At 41.5% G+C, this 16,522-nt stretch overlaps 1 protein-coding gene and 1 non-coding gene across 2 annotated transcripts; both read right to left on the reverse strand.

Moving 5' to 3' along the window:
* Positions 1-6,988: 6,988 nt before the first annotated feature.
* LOC119654543 (nucleolar protein 58) lies at positions 6,989-16,453 on the reverse strand. The gene is made up of 5 exons (XM_038059991.1): positions 16,263-16,453; positions 8,998-9,074; positions 8,326-8,763; positions 7,294-8,004; positions 6,989-7,231 (listed from the first exon to the last, which is right to left on the reverse strand). The coding sequence occupies exons 1-5, from the start codon at positions 16,305-16,307 to the stop codon at positions 7,099-7,101; spliced, it is 1,404 nt and encodes a 467-aa protein (XP_037915919.1). The 5' UTR covers positions 16,308-16,453; the 3' UTR covers positions 6,989-7,098.
* Positions 9,147-9,223, reverse strand: LOC119647339. The gene has a single exon (XR_005248854.1). It is a non-coding gene; the product is annotated as a small nucleolar RNA SNORD53/SNORD92 (small nucleolar RNA).
* Positions 16,454-16,522: the final 69 nt, after the last annotated feature.

Below are 16,522 nucleotides of genomic sequence, written 5' to 3' on the forward strand. Positions count from 1 at the left end.
GATGTCGATTTCTTAGATTTGCTTGTGCGAACAGCAACTTAAATATTTGTCAGGACAAGGTCTTTAGCATTTGTCAAATAATCTTATTTTTTTTTAAACGGCGAAAGTGGGTTCATGTTGAATATTTCTTTTGATATTGATAACACATAGTTGGTGTCGCAACCGTTTGAAAGCGGAGCATAGGATTGGCTAGGTCTCGTGCAAAAACTAAAAGTGAAGAAAAGAGGATTTCCGTGCAACGCTTCCCCATTCAAACTTGTCCTCCGTTGACTACATATATCATTTGTCATCAATTCATTCATTTCTGTTCAGAAAGGACATAAAAAGAGTTGTATGTATTCTGTTTTATTATAAAAACACAACGTACGAGAATGATCACAATTCGAAGAAAATTAATGAAAAACCAAACAAGTCGGGAAACAGGAAGCTGGGCGCTTAAGGTATGAAAGGTTTTGTTTGCTTCTTCTGTGAGTATATTTGAGTGTAGAACTATCCCATTTGTACGTAGCCCGTTATGTATATGTATTTAGCATGTCAGATTTAGTACTTCGGGTTGTTTATAACTCTGGGATAAACTTAAGAGGGGTTTTACTCAATTTTCCTAAAAATATGGTAATATACGATTATTTACTTAATTTGAACAGATATCGATATAGAGAAAATCTCAAAACTAAGACCGGCTTCGAAAAGTACTAATCGATACCTATCATTTCATACCCCACATGACTATATTCGGTGAAAAAAAATGTTACACTACCATGCCATGTATGGGAACCCACCTCTAAATCTCAACGTAGAAAGATATCACTCACTGCATATCTGGGCGTTCACAGTTCCTACCTTCTCACCAAATTTCGTGTCAATCGGTATAACCGTTTCTGAGAAAAGTGCGTGTGACAGACAAACACAGACAGACCGACAGACAGATATTGAACCGATTGGCAAAGAAAACCTTAAAAACAAGTCGGGATAGAGGAAACTGGGCGCTTCGAGTATAAAGGCTTTGTGTTCATCTTATGTGAGAAACTCTCTATGCACAATTTGCAATTGGTACATTTCGACATATTTTGTCAAACTCCAAGATACACATATGTATGTACATCAACGATGTAAATACTGCGTTCATCCTGAAGAAACAAACATCGTCTAATACCGCATGACGATGCACACATATTATATGTGCATATCTAAATTGATCTAACGCATTTTCACGTATTTGACTTTCTATAACTTTGTTAATTATAGTCGGATTCCTTTCAAACTGCAGAATCATGTCCTATATTACCGTCTGCTGATGTCAAATTTCTTACTTTTGGGGTAAACTTAAGAGGGGTTTTCTGTAAAATTTCAAAAACATGGTAATATACTAATATTAACTTTATTTGTGCACATATTGGAATGGGATGTATTTTGAGGCCTAGGTTTCATATAGTTGCATCACTGTGATTTTTTTCAGATTTTTCGGTTGGGTTGGTTCTGAGAACGAGACACACTTTGAGCTTTATCTCCCCTACAAAAATTTTGGAAAGTATTAATCGAGCCTTTTCATTTGATATCCCACTTGACTATATTCGGTGGTAAAAAAGCCCCCTTCAAACTCAACACAAAATGGCTCTATCAGTTTTAACTCTGTGTGTAAAGCGAAATAAATAAAGTACCTCGTCAAAGAAAAACAGTTCAAGGGCGACATTATTTATTATGGATAATATGTGAGGAAAATAATTTCCTGAAATCTTCAAATTATTGAAGGATTTTCGAAGTACCGCTAATGGGATAATTGCTAGATTTAAACGCGAAAATTGAATTGAAAATGTGAGTACAAATGGGCAAAAGAGAAATTAACATGCTATGACCGGCGCCTTATACGTCGAGAAGTGGAGAAAAAATCTTAATTAAGCGCCCTTAAACCGGTATCCGGTCTAGGCCAGCCTTAATAAGGAAGTCCAGCCATCCCGGTTTTGCACCGAGGTCCACCAATTCGATATCCCTAAAACCTGTCTGGCGTCCTGACCTACACCATCGCTCCATCTTAGGCAGGGTCTGCCTCGTCTTCTTTTTCTACCATATATATTGCTCTTATAAACTTTCCTGGCTTGATCATCCTCATCCATATGGATTAAGTCACCCGCCCACCGTAACCTATTGAGCCGGATTTTATCCACAATCTGACGGTCATGGTATCGCTCATAGATTTCGTCGTTATGTAGGCTACGGAATCGTCCATCTTCATGTAGGGGGCCAAAAATTCTTCGGAGGATTCCTAATTATACGAAATGCAATTCACAATTTAGGATGGAGAAAGCCTAACACAAAACTTGAACTGAAAAATCTCAAAAGCACCGGATTGTTACGGAGCGGACCGCTTAGGTAATTAAATATTCGTGGAGGGGAATAGGGATGTAAATATTTGCATTGATATTTAAAAAAAATCCATTCCAACACAAACAGATTAGGTAATCGTCAAACATTCGTGTACCAAGCCAATAATAATAATAATCGTTGGCGCAACAATCCATATTGGATCAGAGCCTTGAAGTGTCTTGGAGCACTTTATTCAAGACCGTAACGGTACACTACAGAACACTGTAGGAGGCAATGTGGTGAACATTGCGCTCGACTCAGATTTATTACCCTGATTTGACTCAGGTATTCATTCACAGCTGAGTCGACTGGCATCCGACGTCAAATCACGATACAAATCCCACTGCCATCAGTGAGATTTAAACAGCAACCTTCCGTACGATAGCCTTGTGCTCTTATTACTCAGCTATCCTGACAAGCTACCAAGACAATGGCCCGAAATAACTCTTCAATTGTCTGAAGGTAGACGGAACCCCTCCACAATCCTTGTAATATAATTTATTGTATATATTCAGCTTCTGGTCGAATCCATGCCACGAAGAGTAAAGACTATAATATGTAACTAAAGATCTTCATACCAAAAAGCAGTCATTTTTTGAGTTTTGATGTCATTATTACGATTTTTTAGCTTTGTCCGCATTTAAACTTTCCCTACAAAAAACGGTTTCTTTTGTAATCCGTTCTCAGTAAGGGTTTTGTTTTTTTTCCTTTTTCTACAATTTTCTTCGCATTGTAGTAGGTTATACATTATGTTTTTGGTAAAAAACAATACATGCAACTCAGATCGAAACGGCGGATCGAGGAATAGCTGATCAAAACATGCCCTCCAATCATCTTAAATGGAACCCAAGTTCCCCAATCTAATGGTGCCAAACACCCGGGATTGCACTTGGACAAACGGCTTACGTGAAAAAGGCACATTGAAGCCAAGAAACAACATACAACCACTAAAGTAAGAAATCTACTTTGGCTTTTGAACAAGCGATCTATGCTTAAATTGGAGCACAAAGTCCTCTTGTACAAGGCAGTCATAAAGCCTATCGGGACATATGGGATACAGTTATGGAGTTCTGCGAGAATCTCTAGCACAGAGTTACTGGAACGGGTGCAATCTAGAATTCTACGTACAAGCGCGCCTTGGTTTCTGAAAAATAACCAGCTTCACAGAGATCTTTAGATACCTACAGTCTTGCCTATACCAGCAAATAGATGTACAAACTGACAACTCATCTCAACAGTTTGCTAAAGGATTTGACGACTCAAAAGGCTTCACATCTTTGAAAGAAGGATCTAATAATAATAACATTTGGTGAAAACATAACGTTCTATTAGCTTCTAACAATCATATACACCTCGACCTTTGGAAAGTCGCATGTTAGGTACCCTAGTTTAATGTTAGTTAGTCTGTAAATGAATGATTCATTAATAAAAGAAAATAACAAAAAAAGACATGCAACTCGTTTTACCGTATTTATGAGTGTTATGTATTTCTTACAATGGTCTCCGAATTGCCATTTTGCTCACTCTATGTAGCATAGAAATAATATGTGTAATTTAGACGTGGACATAGTATGTTGTAGAAGAAGAATAATCTAAGAAAGTGACACCCTAACAAGAAGACACATTTCTTGTTTTTATTTAATTGCGACCACTATGTTTCAGGGCCGGTATCATAAATACGGCCACAAACATACTTGGCCCCAGCCGCAAAAAAGTCGGAACGGCTGGCTTGACGATGAATGTAAGCTAGCAACGGAACGGAAGAATACTGCATTCTCAAAGAACGCGGGCGCGCGCGGAGTCCTATCACGAACTCCGGCGACCGGAGAAGCGACTTCACAGACGGAAAAAGGAAGCCTGGAAGAAACAACAGGTCTATGAACTAGAAAAGTACAGGGAGCGACCGCACCAGGCGCGGAAGCTTTACCAGCAAGTCAGCAGGATGAAGCCTTACACACCTCGATGTTCATCCTGCCGAGACAAAGAGGGAAATCTTATTTCCGACAGAATGGGCATATTGAAGCGATGGGTTGAGTACTTTGATGAACTACGAACATCGGCGAGTTGGAGGTCCCGCCAACTGAAGACGACGGACAAATACTACCACCACCAAATATAGAAGAAACAGTCCGTACAATTCATCGGCTTAAAAATCATAAGCCGCCAGGAGCCGATGGAATTACAGCCGAATTGCTTAAATATGGAGGCGACCAATTACACCAAGTGGTTCATCATTCTCAAGGTGTGAGACAACGAATCAATGCCTGATGACTGGCAAAGAGGCATTATCTGTCTCACACATAAAACTTACTAACCAATCCCATTGCCTCCGCTCCGAGCCACAAGTTCCTTGATTTGAAAGCAGCAACAAAACAGTTACCCTCTTTCACGCGTCACTATGTAATCTTTTGACCTAAATTTCTTATTTAATATTTAATTCTTCAGTTTTTTTGTTTTCTTATTTATGTCGGAGTCGTTACAACTTTAGCGGTTGGTACCTAACATAGCACTAAGTGTCAAGCAATTAGGTTTAGACAATTTTGATGATGGTGGACGGTAGAAGGTTAATGGAAAAGTCCGTCGAGAAGCCATCACAAAAACTATCACGAATGTATGAGTCCCAGGACATTTAGGAATGGCGTTAGGGATTTAGGCACAATACCTGTAGCCAACAATATTATGGGAATTATCTTCTCGAGATGGCAAATTTCTTTGATTTCTCGAGCCGGTGTCTCATAATTCAGTTTTGTCTCCATCTTTTTCCGCTCAATATTGTTATTTTGGGGGATAGCAACATTAATTGCATGTATTACATCCATTTGTCGAATAATAGCCCTTCAAGTTATTGTGTGGAATATGGGGATCAGTTAAAATTTACCGGTGCCAATACATGCCATAAGCAGAACTATCGAATACTGCCTGCAATGCCTGTCGGTAAACCTGGCAAGTTCCCATGATTGGTTCCTGCCTGTATGCAAGGTTTTGTGAATCATTACATGCAGCATTATGCCCATTCGTATATTGCACTGGTCACGTCACAATGCAGAAATAAATTAGATGGTCCAACGTCTCTAACGTCGAACCACACATTCTGCACTGGTCATTATCCCATTATAAGTTTTTAAGACAGCTGATGTGTTTACGACTTCCATTCATCGATCCGCTTTTGATCTGGTTGAACCTTCAAGTTAAGTGGAGTCAATCCACAATTACCATACAAACAGCCACATACAAAGGACTCGTCTGCACATTGTTATAAAAATAATCGTGTAGCGAATCGATTTGGCGTTGCATTGCAGTTTTAATCATATTCCTGCTTCCGATGTCATGAGGTAGGTTCAGAAGAGATTATTTCACAAAATCCTTCATATGGCATAACCCTAAATTACATCATGATTCGATTCGTGGGAAACACGTGCCGAAAGTGTTTCTTCGATAATAGGAAGGAGTAAGTTTCGCGTATCGCATAACTTGCAACTTTCGACAATCTACATATGTAAGCACATTCTATAACCGTCATTATTCGACACAAGCATCACCGAATTCCGGAAGTAGAAAATTACTCAGACCGCGGTTTATATCGCGTTGGTTCAATTATCATTTATCGGCTTCAGTAACTATAGCTGGTCATCTCCGTCACCACCTTTATCAAGGCAAAGTTGGTTGATATTTTTAATTGATTGTGGTGGAATGCCCTAAGGTTTTCCGGACATTATCACTGGGACTCCTCACATACGTCCTGATAGTTGATAACTTTTCGAACTGAAGGATATGGCATGAGGAAATTTCCCAAAATTTGTAGTCTGCGTAATTTGTCTGAAATTAATCAAAATCCATCACAAACTAAAATGGATACACAAATTCTTACTACGAACCAATACCAGAAATTTATCCGTTATTTAAATAGTTTAATACTTTTAGGTGAAGTTAATTAACCCAACTAGCATGAGGAGAAACTCATTTGACTGGTTTATCGAAATCGCTAACTTGCTTACAATGTTTAAGTCGATGGCTTTGCGATTAAGCTCAGGTTCCATGAAAAAAAGAGCGAAATCATTCTTACGTATAAAATTTATTAGAAAAACAAATATCAAAATAAATCACCGATTCAACAGTCTTAACTATCGCTTTCTCTTATGCTTCGGAGGCAAAAGAATCGTCTGTATGCATGGCAGGACACCGCCCTGGGCTATAGTCACGGAAGCTAACAGCCTTCTCAATTCTTCATCGCCTTGTATAGCTAAAGTTAAGTGCCTTGGTATGATCCTGCTTTTTCTATTATCAACAGCTGCTTTACCTGCCAATTCGAGAACTTCGGCAACAAGGTATTCCATTACGGAAGCAAGGTACACGGAGGTGCCAGAAGCAATGCGGTCAGCAAAGTTTCCATTACGCAATATACGATGAATTCTACCGACAGGAAAGTTAAGGCCGGCACGTTGTGAGCGCGTTCTGTATTTTCCGTGATGAGGCATTCCTCCCGTTTGTGTTTATTTCTCTCGAAGCTGAGACTGTTCATTGTTCCAATTCTAACAATTTTTGATATAAGCCTACTTTAAGGGAGTCCTAGATTGATATGACTTTCGAAGTGTTTTAATGTCATCGTGAAATATTGAAAGACAGCAAATTTATGTAATATAGTTTTATTTGCATGCTAGATAACAGGCAAGGGATCTTTCTTAGTCTAACTCAATTAAAAACTTCAAGTAAAACAAAAGTACCAAATTCGATAGAATTCTACTCTTGGCTTTCAGAATGCTTCTTTTTCTTCTTCTTCGGTTGGCTTGTTTCACCTTCAGATACTTTCCGCTTCTTTACTTTTTCTGTGGATAAGGTGCTATCTGCTTCGGCATTGTAAGTCAACACCTCACTGAAAGTGTTTAATGCAGGTTAGAAATGACTATTATATGTTTTTTGAGTTTTTTTCTTTACCTTTTGACGTGATATTTCTCCAATTTGGCCTTGGCTTTTCCCGTTCCAGACAGTCTCTTCATATTGCCTTCCTCCAGTAGCCGCAGCCGGGCTTCAAGTTTCACCTTATGCTCGGCGCCCAATTCGAACTGTACATCCTCCCCGAAGGCATCAAGACGCGTAGCCAGGGAAGCCTTGGCTGCTAAAGATCGAGACATTTTGCCCTTGTTCCGTAAACTGGCCTGTCCAATCAGCTGGGCATGGAAAATTAGACCGTATTTGGGTGTGTCTTTCTTGGTCTTCAACGCTCGGAACAGAGCTTTCTCAGCACCCAAAATTTGAACAGTTGAAGCGGGATGCTTGGCAAGATTGATGAGAGAACCTGCATGTGCAATTAATCGTGCGCCGATTGTGTCACCAACAAGAACTGTTAGATTAGGCGCCATCGCCATCATTCTTGTTTTCAAGTAATCGTACAAATGTGTACGATAGTCGTTAATTGCCAAGATTTCATCGCACAATGCTTGAATGTTCTCGATATCTTCGTTAGAAATTTCAGTACCCATTGATATTTCGGCTGCTTCTTTCACTTTCTGCTCGACATCTTCGGGTAAAATGTCCGAAAGATCGGTCGCACCCATATTGTCTCGAGTCCCGACAAGTTTGATGGTTTTCACGAAGGCAATGTTATCTGTGAGAATTTTTCCTAATTCTGGAAAATGCCAACCATACCTGAAAATATATCGCACAAACTGTTACGAAAGAGTAAAACATTTCTTGTTCAATCTAATTGTGTAATCATCAGACAGCCAAAGGAGGTATAATCACGTTGTTTCCAATCATGGAAGTTGCGAAACCATTTGACTTTCATCATTTGATTAGCTTCAAATTGTTGGTTGTGTTTCAAAAGGGGGCATGTGACTGCTTTATATACTGAACAGCCCCAGCAGAAAATTAGCTTCTTGAATTTTATTTCAATTAGAAACTCATTTCCGATGAGCTCCGTTTTTACATACTTTCTTACAAAACATAAATCAGTTTCGTTATACTCACCATTCTCTTGCTCTCATGATGTAATTGTTCAACTCCTTATCTAAGTCGTCGAGGAGACATTGAGCTTGAACAATCATCGTATCAATTTTATCAGGAGAGAACTTCAGCTTGTAGCGGGACAGTGAATGTGCCAGACCCAACGCCATTGCAGTCATCTCTTTCTTCGGAAGTCCAGCCAACAAGCTCTCCGACTGTGTTCTGATGCACCGCATCAACTCCTGGACATTCGTATTATATACGCATTGCAAAGAGAATTTGTCCTTGATTGCATTGCCCAACTTAGCATCAGCGACGAGCAGCTTATCTTGAACGTCATCACTGACTAGTTTCTTCAGAGTCTTTTTCAGGGGCTTGCATAGCTTTCCTTCAACTGTTGCTGTGGCTGCGGACAGGGCTTCAGTTGTGTCTTTGAATTTCTCAAAGTGTTTTAGTTTGACTCTAAAAAGGCGAACTTCGTTAATATCGTTGTCATTTATTGGTAAGCTAAGCTAAGCTCTACATTACATACATGTTAGCAACTCGCAAAATCGAACGTAATACATTTCACATTACGCCGAGTGAAGTCGTTGCCGAATTTTCATATTTTACGGAATCGCTAAAAGTTACCAGGACAAATCTTCGTCTTGGAATGGAACTCAATTCCGCGCGTGGTGTGCTCATTTAAGTACTTACATTTTTGTAGCCTTCTCAGGTGTTTGAAATTCCAAATATAAATTGTCTACTTGCGACAATTTTTTCTCATCTAGGAGCTGTAAAAGGGAGAAAATAATTCTCAATATTTACATAAAACAAAGAAGGCCTTAAAGTTAAAAAGAGAGTTTATCATCAGACAGCCAAGAGATGGTATAATCATTATTTTCATAAAAATTGCGAAACCATCTTGATATCATCATTTGATTTTCCTTTATACTGACCGCGTTGTATTGAATTTAAAAAAAAGATGCACATCATTTTCAATAGACTCGCGAAATAACCAACCGCAGTCTTTCCACGTTAGGCAATCTAAATTGTGTGCATCTTTGTCAGAACTTTCAATAATTTAAATTGCTCCAAATGTTCCTTGCCTTTTGTTACCTTTGTACAGGTGGATTTTATTTTATTATTTTTTTTAGACTATATCTGTGCAGCCCGGGGTTCGTCCACTCTACACTGGAGAAGGTGCTAATAGGACCCTAAGTCAAGGTGGAACAGCATACGCCGAGGTCTGGTCTTTAGTATGCGAACCCTGCATACCTTGGGCACCTTCGATTTCAGATAAAAACCTTACCCTGGCGGCCGGGCTAGCTAAGGCGGACATTCTTCCTGGACTAATTAATAAAAACAAAAAACCGATAGAAGAGGTGATGACGCCAGGCGCATCATCGGAGGACGAGCTACTAGCATTCAGCCAGGAGACAGTAGCCGTCGCGAGTTCTATAATCGATGCCAACTTTAGCACCACTGTGATGAAACCAACCGCAGGGACCTCTCGGAGCAAGGCGGTAGAGGACTAGTAAGAGAGCCACGAACGGCGAAACCTTCAGCGACGTGGCCAGGAGTCATTTGCATGTTGCGTTGGCGAATTTCAATTCCGCTAACGGCAAACTAGCATCGGAGGACACCAGCGTTGAGGTCAGGCTGTCGAATATGTCATCGAGCATCTCCTGGACTCCAAAGGCACACGAAACACGAAATCCATCCTCTGCCTCGATTCCTCTCAGGACATACATGTAGTCCTCGTTGTTTGCGAGGAGCAATTCTCCAGGAACTTTCTCAGTTTGTGCATCGCTAAGATCAGCGTCGCCTGGGAGGGCGCAAAGCTCAACATCATCCACTACGATGAGATTCCCAGGTCGCTCGCATCTGGTTACCGAAGATTCGCATGAATAAGGAAAAGCTCGTCCAATCTCTGCGCCGTAAAGTCCATAAAATTCCCATGGAGGAGTGGGTAGTTATCCAGGAGGAATTAGTCAACCTTTCCTGCTCCGTAAACGGAGAGTGCCTGGAAGCACTGAATATAAAGTGTGGTTCGTAGTCATGAACGCAAAAGTGAGTGTTTCACTGCGCAAAATCAGATGACGACCTAGATCTCGTCGACGCCAGCAACGAGTTGTTGGACATGAGGAACGACGGTCCGTTGGGGACTGATGAACTCCACACGTAAGCAGATCATACTGAGGGTAACGCAGATAAATCCGCCTGTCTTCCTCCTAGAGGAAGAACCATCAAAGGGCTTCAAAGCAGATATTATAATTTATTCCACAGCACAAGATACGCTGATCGGGACAGACCTAGAGCATTTATCCTTGCGAGGAAGAGTCTGCACGCTTTTGTGTTCAGACCTACGTTCCAGCGACCCAGTCGCGAGTAGACTGGAGAAGGCGGGGCAGAGGCGTATATGGCTCACGACCGCTCAACTTCGTCAGAAGAAGGCCAAGGCATGTGCTTTGGGGCAGTACGGAAACAAACGAAAGAGGAGAGTCATTCTTTGATTTTATTATGAGTACAAATCTTCCGGTGTGTAACAGGGGCATTTAACTAACCTTCCATTTTACCCAGCTCAGAGAACTGCAACGATTGAGAGGTCTTTGATATCATCCGTCCATGCGATTCTTGGGGTGGGAAACTGGAGTGTCTGACCGGAGATACTTCTCAGATTATAGTCGGATACTTTTCCGCCCAGATCTCGCCGCAGAGAACAAACTCTCCGATGCGCAAATTGATAAGATTGGCACGACAGGCGAACTGGAGCCAAAGGCAGCAAAAAACACTGCCAGCTGACCAGGGAGATCTTCAACATATATTACAGGCACAAACATTGGCATCAACATATATTACAGGCACAAACATTGGCAGCTATACATGGTTGGGCTATTATCGGAACATTGAAAGCGTGAGCGAATTTGCAAAGCTCATTCTGCTCATGGAACATACGGACCCCATCCATTCTTAAAAAGTCGGAAGGCTCTTGGATGGAATCTTCTGGTAAAACCTTAAAGCTGCTCGTTCAGATGCACTTCCCCGCCAACGAGGAGGACTGTTAGTCAGGGCCTTGCTTGGAGGATATGCAGCCGTACCAGCCATGCGGGACAATTAAATCCGTAATTACAGAGGATAAGATTGACCGGATCATGAACAACTTCTCCGCGTGTAAATCTCCAGCCCCAGATGGCATATGGTCAGTCATGCTACATAAGCAGCAGCAAAGGACTACGCCGTGGCTTGTCGAAATTTACCAGAGCTGCATCTCTTTAAAATACGTACCACGCTCTTGAAGACGCGCACGAGTGGCTTCCATACCGAAAGCGGGCTCGCGCCGTTATGAGTCCGCGAAGGAGTTTCGACTAAACAGCCTTACCTCTTTCCTGTTGAAGATCCTAGAGCGCGTTCTGAACATTCACTTAAGAACGATTATGAAGAGAAAGCCTCTTTCTAAGCCCCTGCACGCCTACTTCAAAGGCAAATCCACAGGAAATCCATGAGGTAAATAGCACAGTTGCGAGGTCACTGCACTACGAGCAGTATACTCTAGCTGCCTTCCTGGAGGGAGCTTTCGGCAATGATAATACCAACGCTATCAAGGTTGCCTTGACCAATATTTGATTGAAGGCGTATTTTATGCATTGGATAATATCCATGCTAAAAACCAAGATAATACAGTCGGATCCGGGAGGTAGTCGCTTGATCAAAGCTGTGAACAGAGGCACACCCCAGGGGGACACCATCTCTCCGGTGCTCTGGTTAATATTAGGATATTGCGCATGAAATGGCCGATTTGGCAATCAAGTGAAGTTAGTTGCGATTTTGCTGTATCAAACCACCATCAGTTGGCGCTGTTGATGTCGGACAATGAAGTATAAATATTCCTACATTTAATCAAAGGAGTCGTTTCAATTTTGACCATCTTTGTGATTACTGTGAATAAAAAGGAAAAAGGGATGGAAAAGAGCCAAGAACGTATACATTGCAGAGAAACTGGGTGTACACTATTCGATAGTTTCCCGGTACTTGCAACAAGAAAAAGGAAAGGTGAAAAAGCACGGCAAATGGGTTCCGCATGCCCTTACAGAGCAAAACATGGCGCTCCGAATTTAAATTTGCAGTTCTTTACTTTCCCGCAACAGAAGCGATCCTTTTTTGCACAGAATAGTGACATGTGAAAAAAAGTGGATATTATACGGCAATCGTCGCCGATCAGCACACAGGCTAGATGCTGATGAGCCACCGAAGCATATGCCAAAACCGAGCCTTCATCCGAAGAAGGTTATGGTGACTGTTTGGTGGTCTACAACTGGAGTTGTCCACTATTCTTTTTTGGCACCTTGAGAAACGATAAATGCACAGAAATACTGTGCCCAACTCGAGGAAATGTACCAAAAATTGAGTATTCAGCGACCAAGATTAGTCAACAGAGATGGTGTGATATTCCTTCATGACAATGCACGACCTCATGTTTCCAGAACAACGGTTCAAAAGTTTAACGAATTGCAGTATGAGACTCTGCCTCATTCACCATATCCACCGGACCTTTCACCAATCGACTACCACTTTCTTAAGCATTGGCTCATTTTTTGGAGGAAAAACAGTTTAGGAGGAGGAGGAGGCCATCAATTGCCTTTGACGAGTATATCAACACCCGAAAATTGGTCTTCTATGAAACTGGCATACATGCTCTTGTATCTTGCTGGGAGAAGTGTTTTGAATCGACTGGCACCTATTTTGATTAATTAAATAAATTTTTGTAAGCTTTACAGTCATTTCAAAGTTTAGTACCAAATTGGCCATTTCATGTAATATTATATAATTTATTTCAGAGTGCAAGAGACGCTGATATTGGCAAACCTAGAGCATGTATTCTCACGAGGTAAGCCCGCACGCTTTTGTGTCCAATCGTGCGTTCTAGCGACTTAGCCGTGATTAAACTGGAGAAGGCGGGAACAGAGAACGTGTATATTTCCACGGCTTACATGGCCCACGACCGATTAGCCCTGCCAGAAGAACTGCAACATTTGATGATCACCGCAGCACCAAACGCCAACCTGTTGATAGGCTGCGACAACAATGCAACGCATACGCTTTTGGAAACGTGTCCGAGTGGTTTTCATACCGAAAGTGGGCAGGCGCCACGAGTCCGCGAAGGGCTTTCGATCAAACAGCCTCACGTCTTTCATGTTGAAGACCCTAGAGTGGGTTCCGGACATCCACTTAAGGACGATACGTCTCAGCACGCCTACATTAAAAACTGGTCACTGCAGTACGAGCAGTTTACTCTAGCTGCCTTTCTGGATATAGAGGGAGCATTCAACAATCTTAGTACCAACGCTATCAAGGTAGTCTTGACGATTGGATTGGTCGCTTGACCAGAGCTGTGAACAGAGGCACGCCCCAAGGTGGCACCATCTCTCTGGTGCTCTGGTTAATAGTGACGAAATTTTGCAAATATTGGACAGGAGCGCGATGGAGGTGATGGCTAATGCCGATGACACGGTGATTAGTGTCAGGGAAATTTCCCTTTATTATGATTGGCATCATGGAAGGACCATTGGGAAAGGTGTGCCTGTGGGCCGCAAGAAGCGGACAAAAAGTACAATAGAGTGAAGCTTAATACGATCCAAAGAACGGCATGTGCAGATGCTACCGACGCTCTGCAGTCCTGCCCGGCAGATGCCTTCAATGTACACCTGCACATTCCTCCTCCTAAACCGCCACATTAAATAATTGGAGCGTGCAGTGCCGTCAGACTACGTGAGTTCGAATGCTGGACAGCGAAGCCATAATAACATGCGTGAATGCTACGGATTGGCTCTGAAGATCTGGAGCGGATGGAATTTTCCTCCTTGCTCCCATAATAGCAGTCATGATCTTAGGAGTTTGTGGCATCAAAACAGCGCACCACAGCGCTGATTGGGCTCCTCGGAGCCGGGACTGACACCTACCTACCATATCTGTGCAATCAAATTGCAATATCAAACGATAAAAGCTTCAAATTATATAAGGGCACTAATACTGAAAAGGATATTTGAAAACATCTTTATAAGCAACAGTTTTACTGTATTATTTTTATATTTACAATTGATGAAACTAGTGCAAGTGACATCAATATCCCCAACTTTTCTACGTGACTCATTGTGAGTAGGAATCATTGTATATTGTTCCTTACAAGTCCCTGCAATGAACTTCATTTGACAACTCTCTCTCCCGTTGTACTTTGGCTCTTAACTTGAACTTTTTGGCTTTTCATTGGCGTTTCCGTCAATTTTTCACGTTATACGATATCTGAGCATAAAGCGTGTCTCTGTAGAGTGCCTTTATACAGAATAGCTACACACATATGCTGTTCAAAATTAATTGACTAAATACTTTATCTCCTCATTGAGCAGAGGAGTTGAAGAGTTACTTCTAATGGAAATGTTAAAGGGAATAGAGTATGCATACCAAACCGTTGATAAAGCTGTTTTAAATGGTTCAGTTTAGTCAGAAGAAGTAATCTCCTTATTGGCCAACGAATATTGGAGGAAGAGGCCCTAGAATTGGCAAAAAGCTTGAATTGTCCTACTTTCAAAGGCCGCGACCGTTAGCGGCAGCTAATTCAAAAAATTGAAAACTATACCCGGAGAAGGTGCAGTAATCAAGGCGACTGGGTTTAGAAAAGTAGGATTGAAGACAAATCCAAAAAAAAGATAGTCTGACTCTTCCTATTTGCATTCCTAACTTGTCATCAACATCGAGAACGTTGGAAGTTGGCACTGAACATGACGCCACTCGACGACGGCTGTTCTTTCTGTGCTGCGCTATACGGCGGTAGCACGTGAACAACTTTCACAGTTACCCGAAAGCTCCAAACTACTGTCAACATTTATCCGCATCGTGCAGTTGGGATAACCACAAATATGAGTAAAGATCTATTCATGGGATCCAGCAGCTAGCATTCTCACGGGTTAGACACAATAGAATTATTCCATACAGTTACTATGGGAGTATTCTTACTATCCAGGATCAAGCGTGCCAGACACGGCATCGTCAAAACCAAGAATACTTGTCTCCCTGCTTGAATTTGTATGGCGGGATGCCGTTCGGTGCATCTTAGTGTGACTTTGTGCAAGCATTTAGGTCTTGTGTGAATGCAAACTACTGAAAAATGAATGCATGTAAAATTAGTGTTATCGGCAAATGCACTGTCGTTCTTTCTGCATAACATTGTGATCATTTATCTAAGCTAATGATGGACATGTTAGCGGCTGGATCACGTCAATAAAGCTTAAGACAGCGATTAGAAGGCGGGGGTGGCAGTGGAAGGACAGACATTGTGAAAGTGCCATAACTTTACTGTGGGGATTACCTTAGGATGACTGGCGAGTAAGTCATCCTAGGACTTCATAGGGTAAACAGTGCATGAGTGAAGAGGGATTGAAAATTATGGAGCGTTACATATGGATTCATAGCAAATATTTTACACCTCTCGAGGTTTGTGTTGTGAAGCTGGTGATTAAATTTGCTTGCTTCAAAATCTTTTTGGCAGAAAGACGTAATGGCGCGACGCATATTTTAACTTTCATGTTTCCTTAGTCATACTTCACTTAATCGTGATTGTAGCCCTAATTAAAGGATGATCACAGGCGACGCTGTCTTGACTTGAATGCTCACGCCGTTTTATGGAAAGATAAATTTCTAATGGCGGCATTCGTAGCTTCATTCTACTTTTCAAGCGTTTGATCCTTATGATTGCTTAGCCAAACGTCTGCTGCTAAGCCGTACGTGGGGCGTGGGGCTCCAGGGTTAGAAAAAAATATACATATTTGGAAGAAGGAACGCAGGATAAAAAGTTTGTCGTAATGCGTTTCGCACGATGTGTTAAATATGTAATCCGTGAATTCATATAAACATTTATCAAGAAAAACGACATAACATGCGGCCTTCACTACAACATAACCTACTCTAAAAATAACTCAATTTATTACCTTAAATATAGCGTATCCCGCCGGAGTTTCGTATAAAACAAACATCGCTCCACGTTTACTGCCTAGTAATCAACGTGGGTTTCGACAATCACTTAATATATCCAATATTTTCACTTAATTTCCACAAGAACTCCGACAGTTCCTTCCGGCACAGGCCACACGTGTAATTTGAAAGATCTATCAAGTCTTTGGTTGACTTCTTGTTCTTCTTTCGTTGAGGCCTGTACTTATGAGTTTATCTCCATCCGAATGGTAGTTAG

The sequence above is a fragment of the Hermetia illucens genome, chromosome 1, assembly GCF_905115235.1.
Source record: "Hermetia illucens chromosome 1, iHerIll2.2.curated.20191125, whole genome shotgun sequence".
Classification (NCBI taxonomy): Eukaryota; Metazoa; Arthropoda; class Insecta; order Diptera; family Stratiomyidae; genus Hermetia; species Hermetia illucens.

Bases quoted from the DNA above. Each gene is read 5' to 3' on its own strand.
- LOC119654543 (XM_038059991.1), bottom strand. From the start codon at position 16,307: ATGTTTGTTTTATACGAAACTCCGGCGGGATACGCTATATTTAAG. The intron at 9,075-16,262 runs GTAATAAATTGA...TCCCTTTTACAG, and splicing joins CGGGATACGCTATATTTAAG to CTCCTAGATGAGAAAAAATT. The intron at 8,005-8,325 runs GTGAGTATAACG...ATATATTTTCAG, and splicing joins ATCATGAGAGCAAGAGAATG to GTATGGTTGGCATTTTCCAG.